Source organism: Sinocyclocheilus rhinocerous, unplaced genomic scaffold (assembly GCF_001515625.1).
Source record: "Sinocyclocheilus rhinocerous isolate Xijiao unplaced genomic scaffold, SAMN03320098_v1.1 scaffold683, whole genome shotgun sequence".
Classification (NCBI taxonomy): Eukaryota; Metazoa; Chordata; class Actinopteri; order Cypriniformes; family Cyprinidae; genus Sinocyclocheilus; species Sinocyclocheilus rhinocerous.
The window spans coordinates 511,383-525,951 of record NW_015642819.1 but is presented as its reverse complement, the minus strand read 5'-3'; the positions used below and the strand labels follow the sequence as shown (position 1 = coordinate 525,951).

General features: G+C 36.9%; 1 protein-coding gene across 1 annotated transcript in view; it reads right to left on the bottom strand.

Annotated features, from left to right (window-relative positions):
* Positions 1-14,569, bottom strand: part of LOC107756592 (ryanodine receptor 3-like) — a 102,580-nt gene that overhangs the window by 35,945 nt on the left and 52,066 nt on the right. Inside the window, exons 46-73 of the mRNA XM_016573767.1 lie at positions 12,193-12,313; positions 11,828-11,997; positions 11,342-11,562; positions 11,112-11,202; positions 9,559-9,699; positions 8,060-8,223; positions 7,902-7,980; positions 7,695-7,784; positions 7,439-7,585; positions 7,282-7,341; positions 7,125-7,200; positions 6,910-7,033; positions 6,189-6,304; positions 6,019-6,086; positions 5,799-5,920; positions 5,362-5,411; positions 5,203-5,263; positions 4,869-5,107; positions 4,078-4,159; positions 3,856-3,986; positions 3,344-3,661; positions 3,009-3,249; positions 2,754-2,841; positions 2,571-2,663; positions 2,225-2,395; positions 2,086-2,145; positions 1,863-1,997; positions 818-930 (exon numbers count right to left, since the gene is read on the bottom strand). Of these exons, the coding sequence (XP_016429253.1) occupies positions 818-930; positions 1,863-1,997; positions 2,086-2,145; positions 2,225-2,395; positions 2,571-2,663; positions 2,754-2,841; positions 3,009-3,249; positions 3,344-3,661; positions 3,856-3,986; positions 4,078-4,159; positions 4,869-5,107; positions 5,203-5,263; positions 5,362-5,411; positions 5,799-5,920; positions 6,019-6,086; positions 6,189-6,304; positions 6,910-7,033; positions 7,125-7,200; positions 7,282-7,341; positions 7,439-7,585; positions 7,695-7,784; positions 7,902-7,980; positions 8,060-8,223; positions 9,559-9,699; positions 11,112-11,202; positions 11,342-11,562; positions 11,828-11,997; positions 12,193-12,313 (3,572 nt within the window). The remainder of the gene's footprint in view (positions 1-817; positions 931-1,862; positions 1,998-2,085; positions 2,146-2,224; positions 2,396-2,570; positions 2,664-2,753; positions 2,842-3,008; positions 3,250-3,343; positions 3,662-3,855; positions 3,987-4,077; positions 4,160-4,868; positions 5,108-5,202; positions 5,264-5,361; positions 5,412-5,798; positions 5,921-6,018; positions 6,087-6,188; positions 6,305-6,909; positions 7,034-7,124; positions 7,201-7,281; positions 7,342-7,438; positions 7,586-7,694; positions 7,785-7,901; positions 7,981-8,059; positions 8,224-9,558; positions 9,700-11,111; positions 11,203-11,341; positions 11,563-11,827; positions 11,998-12,192; positions 12,314-14,569) is intronic.

Genomic DNA, 14,569 nt, shown 5'->3' with positions numbered 1-14,569 from the left:
TCTTTAAAAAAAAAAAAACGAGGGAGAGAGCCTCTGACACTAGCATTCTCTATTATTTTTCTATTCTATCTACTTGTTTTTCTATGGATAAAAGCTTTGGATAAAAGCGTCTGCTAAATGACAATGTAAATGTTGGGAAAAATGAAATGATACTTTTAAATATGAAAATAACCCCCCAGTAGGTGGCGGCAAATTACTGTTTTAATGAGAGAGTCATTCATTCAACTAATTCGTTCAAACGGCTGATTTATTCAGAAACTAGGCAAGTGACTGTCTTTATGAATGAGTTACTGAATCATTGACTCACTTGATTCGTTCAAAAACGTGGATTCAGAGTCTCAAAAGTCTCAAAAACAACGCTGTGTTGCTCGGATACACAAAACTGTTCTGTTGTGGCTTTGATAGTTCAACCCGTTCAACCCAAATATTCAATCACTTTGAGTGACGCTCACTTCGTCAGCGAACTTGAGCAAAAATAGTCAATATTGTATTACAAATTGCGAACTTTGTGTCTGTTTAACAGTCATTGCTGCTTCAAGTCAAACCGAGAAAGGGACTTTGGTCGAACACACTCCTGTCTACGAGCTTGCAATTTCTCTCTCTCTCGATTCACATAAATGATATATTTTGATTCAAAACGGCGAATTTTGCCGAAAAGCGACTAGTTTGCAGGTATGTAAGATGCATATGGAAGGAAGGAATACCTATTAAGAAAACTTTCAGAAGTACCTACTGAGTCAGTATATTTTAAAGCTGAATGCTGTGAATGAATATTGCAAAAGCTGTCATTCTAATTTAAAGGCTTCCAAGGACATACCTTGGTAAGTTGTAGAGTGGTGCCATGCGGAAACAGGCCACCACGGCACGCTTTCTTTGCTTTGACAGCAGCTTTTGAAACACCATCTTCTTGTTCCTCAGCGGCTGCTCAACCTGAGAGTAAAATATATGTAATGTTTAACACAAATAAATGTTTTATTTCCTAGTGCGATCAATTAAAATGTATTAGTCTACTTGCTGTTGAAGACAAAAATAGGCGGTACAAAAATAGGAAGCTAAATAAGATCAAGATACTGTAACATCTCTGGATAAACAAATCACAATTAGTGATTTCATCAAATTAGTGGTACCACTTTACAATTAGGTTCAATTTGTAACATGAGTTAATGCACCAGGTATCATCAACTAACAATGAACATTTGTTACAGCATTTATTAGGTGTCAATTAATTTTAAAAAATCTACTAATTAATCTTGATAAATTAAACATTAAAATTTGCAATTAAAATTCATATTGAATCTCCAAACTGATATAGAAACAACAAATACAGTATTGTAAATATTTCATATATTAAATATAATATATTACAAATATAATAAATATATTTGTTTAATTGCATTTTTTTTACTAACTAGGCCTACTATGAATGACAGGCAAATTATTATATTGGTTTTATTTTTCATTTAATAACCATTACGGATTATAAAAAAATTTTATAACAATTTTTAATTTAGCCAAAAGATGTGGAGAAAAGACATAAGCATAGCTAAGGAAGTGGAAAAAATGATGCTGCAATAATTATCTTTGATGTGTTAAAATGCAAATATTAATCAGAAATAATACTTTTTTCTTATCCCTAAAGAAAATGTTAATAAACTTATATGTAGAAATTAACATTAACCAAGATTAATACATATTTTAAAAGTATTGCTCATTGTTAGTTCATGATACATTAGGTAACAAATTTAACAAATTGAACCTTATTGTGAAGTGTTAACCAACAAATAAGGATGCTGACACAGAGTAGGTAGATGAGGAATGATATTACATAGCACGGGTGAATTTCATTTTTATGGCTGTTGTACCTGATCAAGGTGGTAGACAGCCGCGGAGATGGCCTGAACTCTCTCCACGTTTTGCTCTGGGTCTGGAGGTCCCTCATTCTTCACCACAACATCTTTGTAGAGGTTCAGCTGCCACTGCACTGCTGGATCTGCTGACTGTGATGGGACAAGAAACACCAATAAGCCAATGTCAACATTTCAGCATCTAATCATGTATGTGAGATTGTGATTTGCTTCTCCAGACCTTCTCCTGAAGATGGAGGTTCTTCCTCAGGTAATCCTTAACCTCATCATCTGTGTCTTTCTGTTAAACAGAGAAACGGTTAGAGGTTTGTTACAGATCTCCAATAAAGCATACTTAAGACAACAAGAAATACACTCACCAGACTGTAACGGATCTTGGCAAGGGAAATGAGCTCCTGGTCTCCAGGAGTGCACATGTTCAGACCAATGGGCAACATCTTCTTGTGAGCTGCTATGATAAGGGAAGTCTGGATGGAGTACAACTCTCCTTTTCTCCTTTTTCCTCTTCTCTCTTGGTCCTGACCTCCAGACTGGTTTCACAAAGCGATATATCACACATAAAACAAATGGCTGTAGCTCTTATAATGCCTTTTTGTTTTCATGAACACATGTCCCCAGAGGATATTTCCACTTTGGCTTCACTGCATAATTAGCTCAGAGCTTTTGGGTCCAATATAGCTGGCAATTACTTTATATCCCACTTACTTTTGACATCTTCGTCTTGCTGTCTCCAGTGAGGAACGCCAGGTTGTTAATTTCATTTTGCACCACAAAATTTTGCTCTTCCCTTTTAAAGTTCTATAAACAAAGAGAAGAAACCAGCTTTGGAAATCTTGAAATAATTGCAAATTCTTAAAAATATTTGTTGAAGCCATACAGAGAACTTACATGAGATTTACACCAAAGGATGAAAATCTCTGACACCATTTTGAAAAGTTCAGTTGAATCTGAATCTGGTTGCTTCAGCCATTTGGATCTAGGCAAAAGTCAAATGAACTTATTAACAAAAAGTGCAACTAAATTAACTTATCTCTGTAGATTGTAAATTTAGCACAATTCATTTTTAGCAGCAATTATACCCAAAATTTTGCAGTGGCCATTAAAATTGTTTAGCAGCTCCCTCTCAGGTCATGGCATAAATACCTGTTGTTGTCCACATAACGAATGAGCATTGGATAGAAGGCATACAGATCCCTGCAGAGAACAGCAAACTCATCCAGAATCTGCAGTTCAGCTTCCTGAGTGTCTGCCCTGCTTTCAGACCTCAGCAGCTCCTCCTCAGCCACTATCTTCACTGTCTTCTTCTTCAGTTTCTCCAGCGTCGGCAGGAAGTGCGTTCTAAGAAGATCTGGGCTAGCCTTGCTAATGATAGGCTGGGTGTATACTACATAGGAGAGAGTTTACAGATGTTTGAGAAGGCATTGCAATCATCCTGTATCAAAGCATGCTACTCACTACCAGTTTAAGTTCACCCTCACCTGCAAGTCTTTTCATCCACGGGGCGTTGTCAATGCCAAGGTTGTTATTGAGAATCTTAAGGATATTGCCCAGAATTAGACTGAGATGCTCAGATGTGACAATTGTGCTGCAATTGGTATTAGCTGGGGAGCTTTCTGGGCCTTTTGCCCACCAGTAAGACAGGTAGTTACACAACATGGGCAGGATGACCTCAATGACCTGTGGCATCTCTGTGTAGCGTGCTCCGGATTCAGAAATGTCACCAATGTCCTTCATCAGGCCGTCCAGTTGGGGCATCTCAGGACACATCTCATCCACAGTGTCTGGCATGCTCAAAACTGTAAAATTATTCAATATTATGGCAACGAATTTAACAATTAATCTTTTACTTTAGAAAAAGAAATGCCACTGTCACCAAAAGATAAATTTGCCTATTATGATTGGCTGCAAATGAACCATATTTTCATTATATGGTTTCTCACCGAACACCAAATGAATTCAAATAGTCTCCGATCCTGCCAAATATACTCACTAGCTCGTTCCCTTGGTGTCTTGGTGTTGAAGACAGATTGGGGATTGTGCATATTTAGGTGGGGTTCCAGGAATGCAACAGGCATGGCTCCAACCAGAGTAGATAAACATTCACCCAGCACTGGAAGCTGTCTGTAAAAACCCAACATAGTCATCTTAGTTTCACAAAGAAACGGATAGAGAACTAAACAAAAAGTTCCCTCAGAAATAAATTTTTTTGTACTTTTCCACATAGATGTTCTTGCCAGTGCCCAAAGAGTAGAGGCTGGTCAGGATGCGGTAGCAGGACTGCTGAATGTCATCCACTGAAACATTCAAGCTCAATTATTTTGAGGAATACAATAATTTTACGAGCAAATATGCAGCATATTGATATTGGCATGGTAATCCAACTTCTTCTAATGATTCCGGTTCCTTACGCTAAATAGTCTTTTAGTACATTTTAAGAAAATATTTGAAAAAAAAAAAAGAACATGCAACTGCACTGCCAAATTATGAGACAATTCAAAATAACAAATTCAAAATAACTCTTGCAAAAGGCATGCTTACACAAACTTAATAAATTTTCTATGGAAAAGTCATTAAAATCCTGTTTCCATGGCAGTTTAGTAATAAATATAAATTCTGGAAAAAAATATAATTCCTGAAGTCAACATAATGAGAAGCTTTCTCATAATTATGACAAAGCATCTCATCTAATTGAGAAATTAAATCACAATAATGAGAAACTTTTCCATAATTATGAATTAATATTGAGGAAAGAATTTTGAAAAAAATAAATAATTATTTATATAAATAAAAATGTATGTATTAGTATCCATAATAATGAGAGACTTTCTATTAATAATTACTTAATTTCTCTTTATTATGAGATGTTAAGTCATTATTTTGAGAAATATTTGATTTTAAAAAGTTTTTAAAAAGTCTTTATTACATGAGTTTCTCATTATGAGATGAGATTTTAAGAATTGACTCATAAAACTAACATCATAGGTCAAAGAACAGCTGACTCACAAAGCAGCTCTGCTCCAAACTGGTGTTGGGTGATATGCTGAAAAAGAACCGTCAGGATGGGCAGCAGGGCCGCTGAGGTGTAGCTGATGATGTGCGTAACGCCCTTCATCTGGGTGTGTGACTGACCCAACTTCCCCAGCTTTAAGTTCTCCAGAGTCTTCTCCATGTCTTCTGCTGCATTCTCGAAGAACGTCCTGATACCAGCCTTCACCAGCTCTGAGCCAGACTTCATCACAGTCCTATGGGTCATAACAGAATCAGTTCAAAACAGCTGAGACATCAACCACCGTTGGTTGGACAATGATTCGTGTTGCACTGAGATTTTGCTTACTACCTGAAGTCCAGGGAGCGTGACAGGATGTGCAAGCAGCTCACCATGGTGGTGGAGTCACTTCCTGAAAGAACAGACAGTCTTAAAGCTGCGGAATGAGGTTCGCCGGGCAAAATGAAGCTCAGTTATGAAAAGTATTTGAATATGCTTGAGATGTCTTACCAAAGAGTGATATTCTATGTCTGACAAGGGCTGCCAGCTTATAGAATAGACTAAGGAAGAATAATTTAAGTTAGTATGACTGTAAATAAAACAATCTTTGCATCCAAATATGCAAAGAATATGCAAAAAATAAATAAATAAATAAATGTCAGAGACCTCCAAGCTCGGTGGCTCCTTTAAAATGTAAGTGCCACTTTTTGAAAAGTTGAAAAGTCCGTATTTCACTGAATTCAGTACATACACTGAAGGAATCTGAATTCTGACATATCCTGGATACATATGGGAATCTTTATACCAAATTTATACTATTATATTTAGAAAGTTAACTAATTACCTATTATTCTACTTTTTCATGATGCACTTATATAATATGCATTTATATGATATGGATTTATATTGTCTAATAACAGAATTTGGCTTTATTTTAACAGCAGCACCTGGTGATCATCTCCTTCTCTTTGTTGGATGCATAGCCACTGCTGCTCAGGCTGATGTTGGGGGATGACAGAAAGTACAAGCAGTGGTTTTTGAAGTACTGGTCTAGGAGGGGCAGCAGAACCTACATTGTAAGCGATCAAGAGAAAAACCTTTAAAAACTGGCCTTTAACTTCTGAAATATTAAGTTTCAAGAGTGTTTGGTCGAAAAATTAATGCTACCTTAGCAAAAAACTTGATCTCTTGATCATGGGGAGATTTTTCTGTCTTCCCACTGGAAGCCATAGCCTCTGAAAAAGTTATGCAGAAAAAACAACTGATCAGCTTGATATGTTAATATATACATTTTTCTATCAATCCAACAAGCTGTTATATTCATCATTTTTTCTCACCAAGATGAGCGATAAACTCCTGTGCAGAATCTACATAATTCAAGAGCCTCTTGAGGAACTTATAGGCGATCCTCTTTTCCATAGAAGAGGAATCCTGCTCCATGTCCTTCAGACCTCTGCATATGCACAGAAAAAAAAAAACATTAATAAAGAGATCACAAACTGTTGCAAATATATTGCAATACAGTGGTTCTGGCTTTGTTTAAAGACCCAGACTGGAAATCTGCACAGTTCCAAAATAGTTTCTTTATTTACAAATCCTTGGGAACTTTTGGGATAATGTAAGTACACAACTGCATGAAATATATAACACTGTGCAAGTGGTTTTTCAATAGTTTATAACGAAAATCTTACATATTGTGCCTTTAAAATGTAATTTATTAGTGATGTCAAAACTGCATTTTCAGCAACCAGTACTCCAGTCTTCAGTGTTACATGATCCTTCAGAAATCATTCAATTAATGCTGATTTATTATCATCAGTGTTTTAAACAGTTGTGCTGATTAATATTTTTGTGAAAAACCAGGAACCATTTTTTTTCAGGATTCTTTGATGAATAGAAAAGAACAGAAATAGAAATCTTTTCTAACATAATCAATAAAAAAATAAATCCTTGCTGAATAGAAGTATTAATGTCATTAAAAATCTTACAGACCCTGAACATTTGAATGGTACAGTTTTTTTTCTTATTATATAAGACAGAATTTGAGAGTACACTGACCTGCTGATGGCGTATCCATTGACCTGCAGGAATTTAAAGAGTTCCTGGGCCTTTTCTCGATCTCTGTACTTCTCCTTTGCCGTCAGCGTGTCGTATGGTACCAACAATGGATGACTTCCTCCTCCTTTCGATGGCAACACACAATGAGTCAATGCATCTGGGACAGCTTAGACAGGATTGAGCCAAACAGACTTTTTCCAGAAGAAAAGCATCACCTTTACTGCCAAGTTCCTTTTTCTTCTTCTTTGCCCAAATGTTGTGGTAATTTTCTGCAACTGTTTCAACCATCGCCTGTTGAAATGATTTCATTGAAAATAAAGATTTAATACAAATGAAATCTGCATTGTTCGTAACAATTAGATTCGCACTTGCCTGTAGTTCTCTTGATAGAATAACATTTTCCAAATCTTGTGGGGCTGGAATAAACTCACCCTGTTAAGTGGAAAACAGACAACACAATGTGCTAAATGCTTAGATTTTTTGACAGACACTACAAAGAAATAAACACCCTCCTGCTGTCTAAAATTACCTGTGAGAACTCTGATATCTTGCGCTGTTTTTCTGTTTCCCTTTGCTGGAACATGGCCTCTCCTTCTTTGGTCCTCTCAATGTTCCATCCCAATGCCAACATGCTCTTTAGAGTCTCTTTCACAGGATAGCGGTAAGTCTCCCTTTCCTACACAGAGTGACGGATTTAAATAGATTAAAATTCATCCTTTGAAACTGGCATTTGTGTTAGAGACAAAAGTCAATACGGAAGAATGTGATTTGGATTTGATGTGTACCTTTTCACTCAGTGCTTTGTACGGTTTCAGCAGTGGATGAGTTTTAGCTTTGTCATCTACTTTATCTCCCGCAGTCCAGCCAAGAGCGATCTATCACCATACAAGATAAAACAAGCAGTCATGCTTTGTCTAATTCAACAGAAGTAGAGATCGAGTGGCACAATAAAACGTGCAAGATTAATGGGATGAGTTTGAACTATGTCCAACCTTCTCAGAGGACCATTTCTCATGGGAATGCTCAGCAAACTTGCTTGCAATGTAATCTAGCTTTTCAGGCAGCGAGATGCTGAAAGACAAACAGTATACAATGAAGTCCAGAAAGGTCAAATGAAAGGATTTCTACATGCGGTTTCAATGGTACTTACTTAGCAGTGTTAATAGGCTGAGGGTCAAAGTTGCCTTGCGCATCCACAGAGGCCTGCTTAACTAATGTGGAACCTGGACTGGAGTCGACGTAGTCAGGTGGTATGGCACCAGCTATGGCACTCAGACACGGCATGGCCATTTTGAAAAGCTCTGCGTCATATTTCTGCAAAACAGACAATGTATTTAATGAGCAATGTTAAGATAAAATCTTTGTAAACTAATAAAATTAATTAAATAACTTTACATTCATTTTATACTGGGGCTGTCAATTTAGTGTTTTAATTATTTAACTTATTAATTATATAATTTTTGTTTACATAAAAGATAGGGAGATTTTAGCATGGTAATGGATATGACAATGTTAGTGTATTTGGTCTTGGCGGAATAGATCTGCTACGTTGCTGCTGCTGCTGAATTGCTGCTGCTGTTGGTTATTGCTGTATTTGTAGATTATTGCTGCTGCAAGCAAGTACAGGAACTTGCTACTGCCAATACATATGCCGATATGGTGCTGTGAGTATTTAAGACATACTGCTGCTGCACAAATAGCATATAAAATAACCCGTAGCAGATCTATACAAGTGGAGCTAGGGAAGGTGGAGGGTTTCAGAGGAACTCTGAAAGCACGCTGCAATGCTCACGCAAATGTTAACCAGCCATTTAAATGTAAAGCAGCAAGCTCATTGGCTTCGTATGCAACATGAACCAATCAGCTTGTGGCAAGTCGTTTAATGCTAAGAATATCATCAGTCACGTTAAGGACCCATCAGCCTGTGCCATCTAGAGTTTCATGACAGAACTTGGTATTTATATAAAATAATCTGATAATTAATTAACCTAATTAATCATGTCCACTTAATCGTATATTTCTATAATAAGGGATTTTCCTACCATTCTTTCCAAAATAAGGGTGCATTTTTAAAAGCGACATCATTTTAAAATTAACACAGCAATTTAAAAATGCCAAACACAAACAGTGAGACCTGATGCAATGACCACAGATGTGTACTCTACCTTGACCAATAATTAAAAAATACATCAGACTTCCAAAGAAAATTTTTGTAGTACATATTCAATTAATTTTTGTGTCACAATAATAAAATTTAATAATATAGTTTTTGAATGATCTTAATTTGGGTTTTTTACAGCAAATACTGATATTTGCGATTAATTGAGTTAAAGGGCTAGTTCACCCAAACATTTAATCTCTGTCGTTCTCTTGTGTCATTCTAAACCTGTATGACAAAAGAAGATATTTTGAAGATTGTCAATGCAACCAAACAGTTTTGGCGATCATGGTATGAACAAAAAAAAAATAAAAAATCTAAAAGACATTTCCAAAAATATCGTTATGTTCCACAGTAGAAAATAAGTCATACAGGTTTGGAATGACATGAGGGTGAGCAATAAAAAAAAAGCAAATAATAAAAAGCAATTATTTTGAATACATTGATTGCTTAACTGACATTCCAAATTTATACTGAAATATATTTTGTACCTTTTGAGAAAGAGCATCAAAAAGTCCCCAGAAGAGTTTCTTGGTGAGGTGGAGTTCCTCCTCTGATGCCATTCCATAGCTGCCCAGGCCTGTTGGCAGACAGTAGTACTTCCAGTTCTGCTCATAGTGATTGGTCAAAAGCTGCAAGGGTAAACAGATATGTGGATTAAGCAGTCAACATTCAGGATACTTTAAAGTATACTCTTCAGACAGATTGTGTTGAAACATCCCTCATTATCTAGAATAAAGAATGATTTTATACTTGGATTTGATTTAGGGAATTTTCTTGGTTCACATGTCTGAAAAATAATTTAAAGGTGTGTGTTCTGCCAAGCCCTCTTCTGCCCTATGGTAGGGTGGTTATGACGGGGTGAGACAGCTGCCAGCAGAGAGACAAGCTGCTGAAATTGTGAGGAGAGTATGACCTGCTCACACCTGCCTATCAAAGGATCATGGGTAGGAGGATTTGTGGTGACTCATGGTGACAGTTGCATCAGGTAATGTGCAATCCAGATGCTCTGAGTGTGTGCAGGGTGTGTAAAGCTGTCAAAACACATAAGTTATAACTATGAGCCGAGTGACCTCACTGTAATGAAACATACTTTTCATCAAGGATGACGTGTGCCCTGTTATTTCTGTTCATTTGTACAAGCTATCTGTATTGTTTGCGCCTGCTTCATGAAAGGAATTTTGCAAATTGTAGGTAACGGTGCAAACGCACCCATAAGATATATCCTAAACATGAATCACATGGAATTCATCTTGTAGGTTGGAGCATATCAGGCATACTTGATTTAGCTCTTTAAAATGGAGAAAGTGCACTCAAGTACATTTTGTTTTTTGCATTTGTTTGATTATAATGCTCTTCTCCACCATTTGATCATCACTTGATGAATCACTGCTGCCATAATCAACAGAAAATAAGTATACAAACATTTTAATAAGAATATTAGAGGCAAATTAACTAAACAGTTGTGCTTTTACTGTGGTGCTTTTAATGACATTAAAAGCACCACAGTAAAAGCACAACTGTTTAGTTAAAATTGTTTTTGGTTTTTGAAAGAAATTATTATTTTTTATTTAGCAAGGATGCATTAAATTGAGCAAAAGTGACTATTTCTATTTCAAATCAATTCTGCTCTTTTGAACTTTCTATTCATCAAAGAATCCTGAAAAAAAATGATCAAGGTTTCCACAAAAATATTAAGAAGCACAACATTGTGCTAATAATAATACTAATAATAAATATTTATTGAGCATTAAATAAGGATATTAGAATTATTTCTGGGGGGGAAAAACTGTGACACTGAAGACTTTCAGGATGAAAGACTTTGCTATCACAGGAATAAATGACACTATAAAATATATTAAAATTGAAAAGAGTTATTTCAAATTGTAGTACTATTTCACAATATTACAGTTTTTACTGTATTTTGATCAAATAAATGCAGTCTTGGTGAACATAAAAGACTTCTTACAAAAACATGTAAAAATCTTACCAACCCAAACTTTTGAATAGTAGTGTACTTACATTTACTGTTTACTAAACTCACATTAATGGGCATCTTGCAGTACTCTGTAAGCTGTGGAACATCAAATACAAGACGACGCAAAAGCTGCTGTAGCATTGATGGCCGCAGGTGCCTGGAGGAAGTATAAATAACATTCCAGCAATTTATAATCAGGAAATAGTATGTTACTTCACAGAATGAAAATGCAATTTGAGTTTTCACTAAGCTGGGGAAACCATCCCAGCCACTAAAGGTTTTCAAGAGGTTCTTACTTGCAGATGGCCAGTAGACATTCATCAATAGCATCTCTCTGGGCCTTGGTGAGTGATCGGCCCTTTGAGAGGCGATAGATAGTGTGCAGCGTGGAGTCAACGAGCATTGCATAGTGCTCAGTGTGAGCGAACAGATGAGCGCAGCGGGTCAACAGAGGAAACACTGCGGATCCAATGTAGCGGTTCATGGCCAGGGCTGTCTCTGTGGACCTGAGCACCTCCTGATGGTTGAATGCATATATTTTTATAATGATTAAATGTAAATAACTTAAAAAAGAGAAAACTTTAATCATACAAAACCACAAAATACATACTTAATTTTATAGCTAAATTAAATCCTTTTAATATTTATTCAGTATCTACGATTTGCCTCTGCTGAATCACTATATTAAATGGTTGGCATCACATGAACCTTTTAGGCTTTTTCACACATGATAAATTTATGTCTGCGACTTTTCTCTTTTTTGCTCTGCAAAGCACACTTACCGAGTCCAGGGAGGCTGATGCTCGCAGGTCTGGCAGGAAGCCCACCTCCAGCAGGTGCATCAAGAAGCTTTGGTCGTCAATGCCATAGACACGGTCCAGGAAAAGCACCATGGGTGCCTTGTGCTCTGGACAGAAACTGGCATTCATATCTGGCTCTGTCACAGTGCCATCTAAGCAAACGAGAGAGTTAAACAAAATGACATTAGGGTTATAATGACTGCGGAACGAGGAGCACAGATAATGAGACACGTAGGGATGAAGATGACATTGAAAGAGTAATAGCATCAATCAATCTTAGGCACATAATGAGTTTCAGAGATTATGTCTTCAGACTCTTTCAAAGGCATCTAGTGAAATGTACAAACCTTTATTGATGACTGGCATTTTGAGTGGAATACTGATAATTCCAACCAAATCCTTAGTGGGAACTAAGGAACGGAGGATGGCACGGATACGCAGTGCTTCACCTTTGCCTTTGTTTATAAGCTGTAAAACAGCATCGGTATAATATTAAAGTGAAGCCATGTACAGTGCAACAGCACTATACTGAAGGAAACTTCACGTTTTGCCCCTAGCTTTGTAAATCAATCAAATGTGGCAGAATGAGCACTCACATGCATCTCAGGTGCACAGCGACCCAGAAGATCAATAAGGGCTGAGTAGAAGGACATAATAGAGTTGCCCATGTGGGCGACCTCCTCCTCCTCTTCATCCTCTCCGACGCTGTCAAAACAAAGAGTGAACATTCTTATTATAAGTCATGCTCGCTCATTCCTGAGTCAAAGCGTGGGGTGGTAAGACATCTCGAACTACAACTCAGCTTTTCAACTCAACACCTAACATAAAACTGATTTGAGGGAAGAATTCAGTAGTCTTACATAGGTGCAGACCCCTCGGGTAAATTAGGCAGATCTAAAGCAGGATCTTCTGAGATCTTGATGGCTTCCTTCATGACAGCGAGTAAACCTTGCCCTCCCTCTCCTCTGAGAGCAGGTCCAAAGCACTCCGGACGCCTGATCAAAAGCTTCACCACTACATTAGCGTTCTCTTCAACACTTTCACCTGAGATGACCAGAATGATACATAGACAATGATACATAACATAACGTTTACATAATGATACAAGTCCTTTTCAATTAACCAAGACACAAGACATGAAACCTCATCTTTGTGGTAAAATGGACTAACAATTGACAAAGACAGCAAACCGTAGGAAGGACAAATAGCGTTCTCCTTCTATTGGGTTCCAGCCGATATCTGGGTATCCCCTGGCAATGAGCATTGGGCAGTTCTGTAAGCCACAGCCTGCCAGATATGTCACCACCTGAAAACACACATGGGCAGGATCCAAATTAAACTAATGGCACTAAATTTTGGCTTAGCCAAATTTATTTGGCAACCATTCAGCCAGTAACTTTATAAGGTAGTACAACACAATACATCAATTACCATAGCTTGAACCACGTGGCTTTTTAATCTGATGATGCTCTACTAAAAACTCAGTGACTATTCTACCTCAATGGTAAATATACCATCATAAGTTTATTTAGGGTGCCTAAACTTTTGCTGCTGTTGTTGTTGTTTTGTTGTTTCTTTTTATCCAGAATTGTGGCACATACCGCATGGGGCATATTCCTCACACTGAACCACCAAAACCAAATTATAAAGGATCAAAATGTCAGCTTTTTTTTAACCTATACCACTTTTTTTCTTTACAAGTAACCCTTCTATATAAATGAATTGTAAATTAAATTAATTGTAAAACAATCTGCTCAATTGTAGTGTGAGCAGAGATGATGTTGTACTGTTACTGAACTGTTACCTTCTCAAGATCAGGTTCTTCAAGTGCCAGAGCTAAACTGTTGTTGTCCATTACAGAGGAGGCAGCCACATCTAAAGGTGTGGATCCTCTCATGGCTGGGCATGCTAGAGAAAAAGGAAACCAAGATTATTTCCATGTGACCAACAGGGACAGCATATTTTTAATAAGGCAAAATCACCAACAGATGGCAGTCTTTCCCTTTTTTCCAACTAGGTTTCCCATCCTCTTGTCCACGTTATAATATGCTTTAAACGTATGGAAATAGTAATCTTCAGTTTAGGAATTATAAAGAGTTATAATCTTTTCCAATGTATGTAAATAATTTCTATTAATTATTGTTTACAACCATACATTTCAGCATATTTGGTTGGATTTCTGATTACAACATTCTGCTGCTTTGCACATAGCAATCAGCTGTATTAATAATAATTTTAAAAAAGTATTAACAAAAACTGTAGCAGCATAACACTATCTATGAAACATTAAGAACTGTTAACATAAAATTGTACATCTGTGGATACAGCCCCCGGCCTTATCTTCATCTGATCTGATCTGTCCTGTCATTGATCTGGGGCTGATAAAGCCTATAAAGGGGTGAGTGGGCTCTCAGCTGCTCATTAATGTGCTGTTATAGGAAATGACTCCTGCAGAGTCAGGTGCTCTTAGCTGCACAAGCTATTATTCACAGTCAAAACAGCGCACTGTGCAGGGTTGCCAGATCTCGCTCTAAAAACAAGCAATCTGATCTTACGCAACAAGCCTAAAATAAATTACTTTCCCAACCAACGTAAGCAACAGTTTTGTTTTTAGGAAGGTGTTTATGGATTAAGATAAGGGACATTTATAGATTTTTTTTAAAGGAAGGATGTATAAAAAGCTGACAGTAAAATAATTTCTAATGTTATAAAAGATTTCCATTT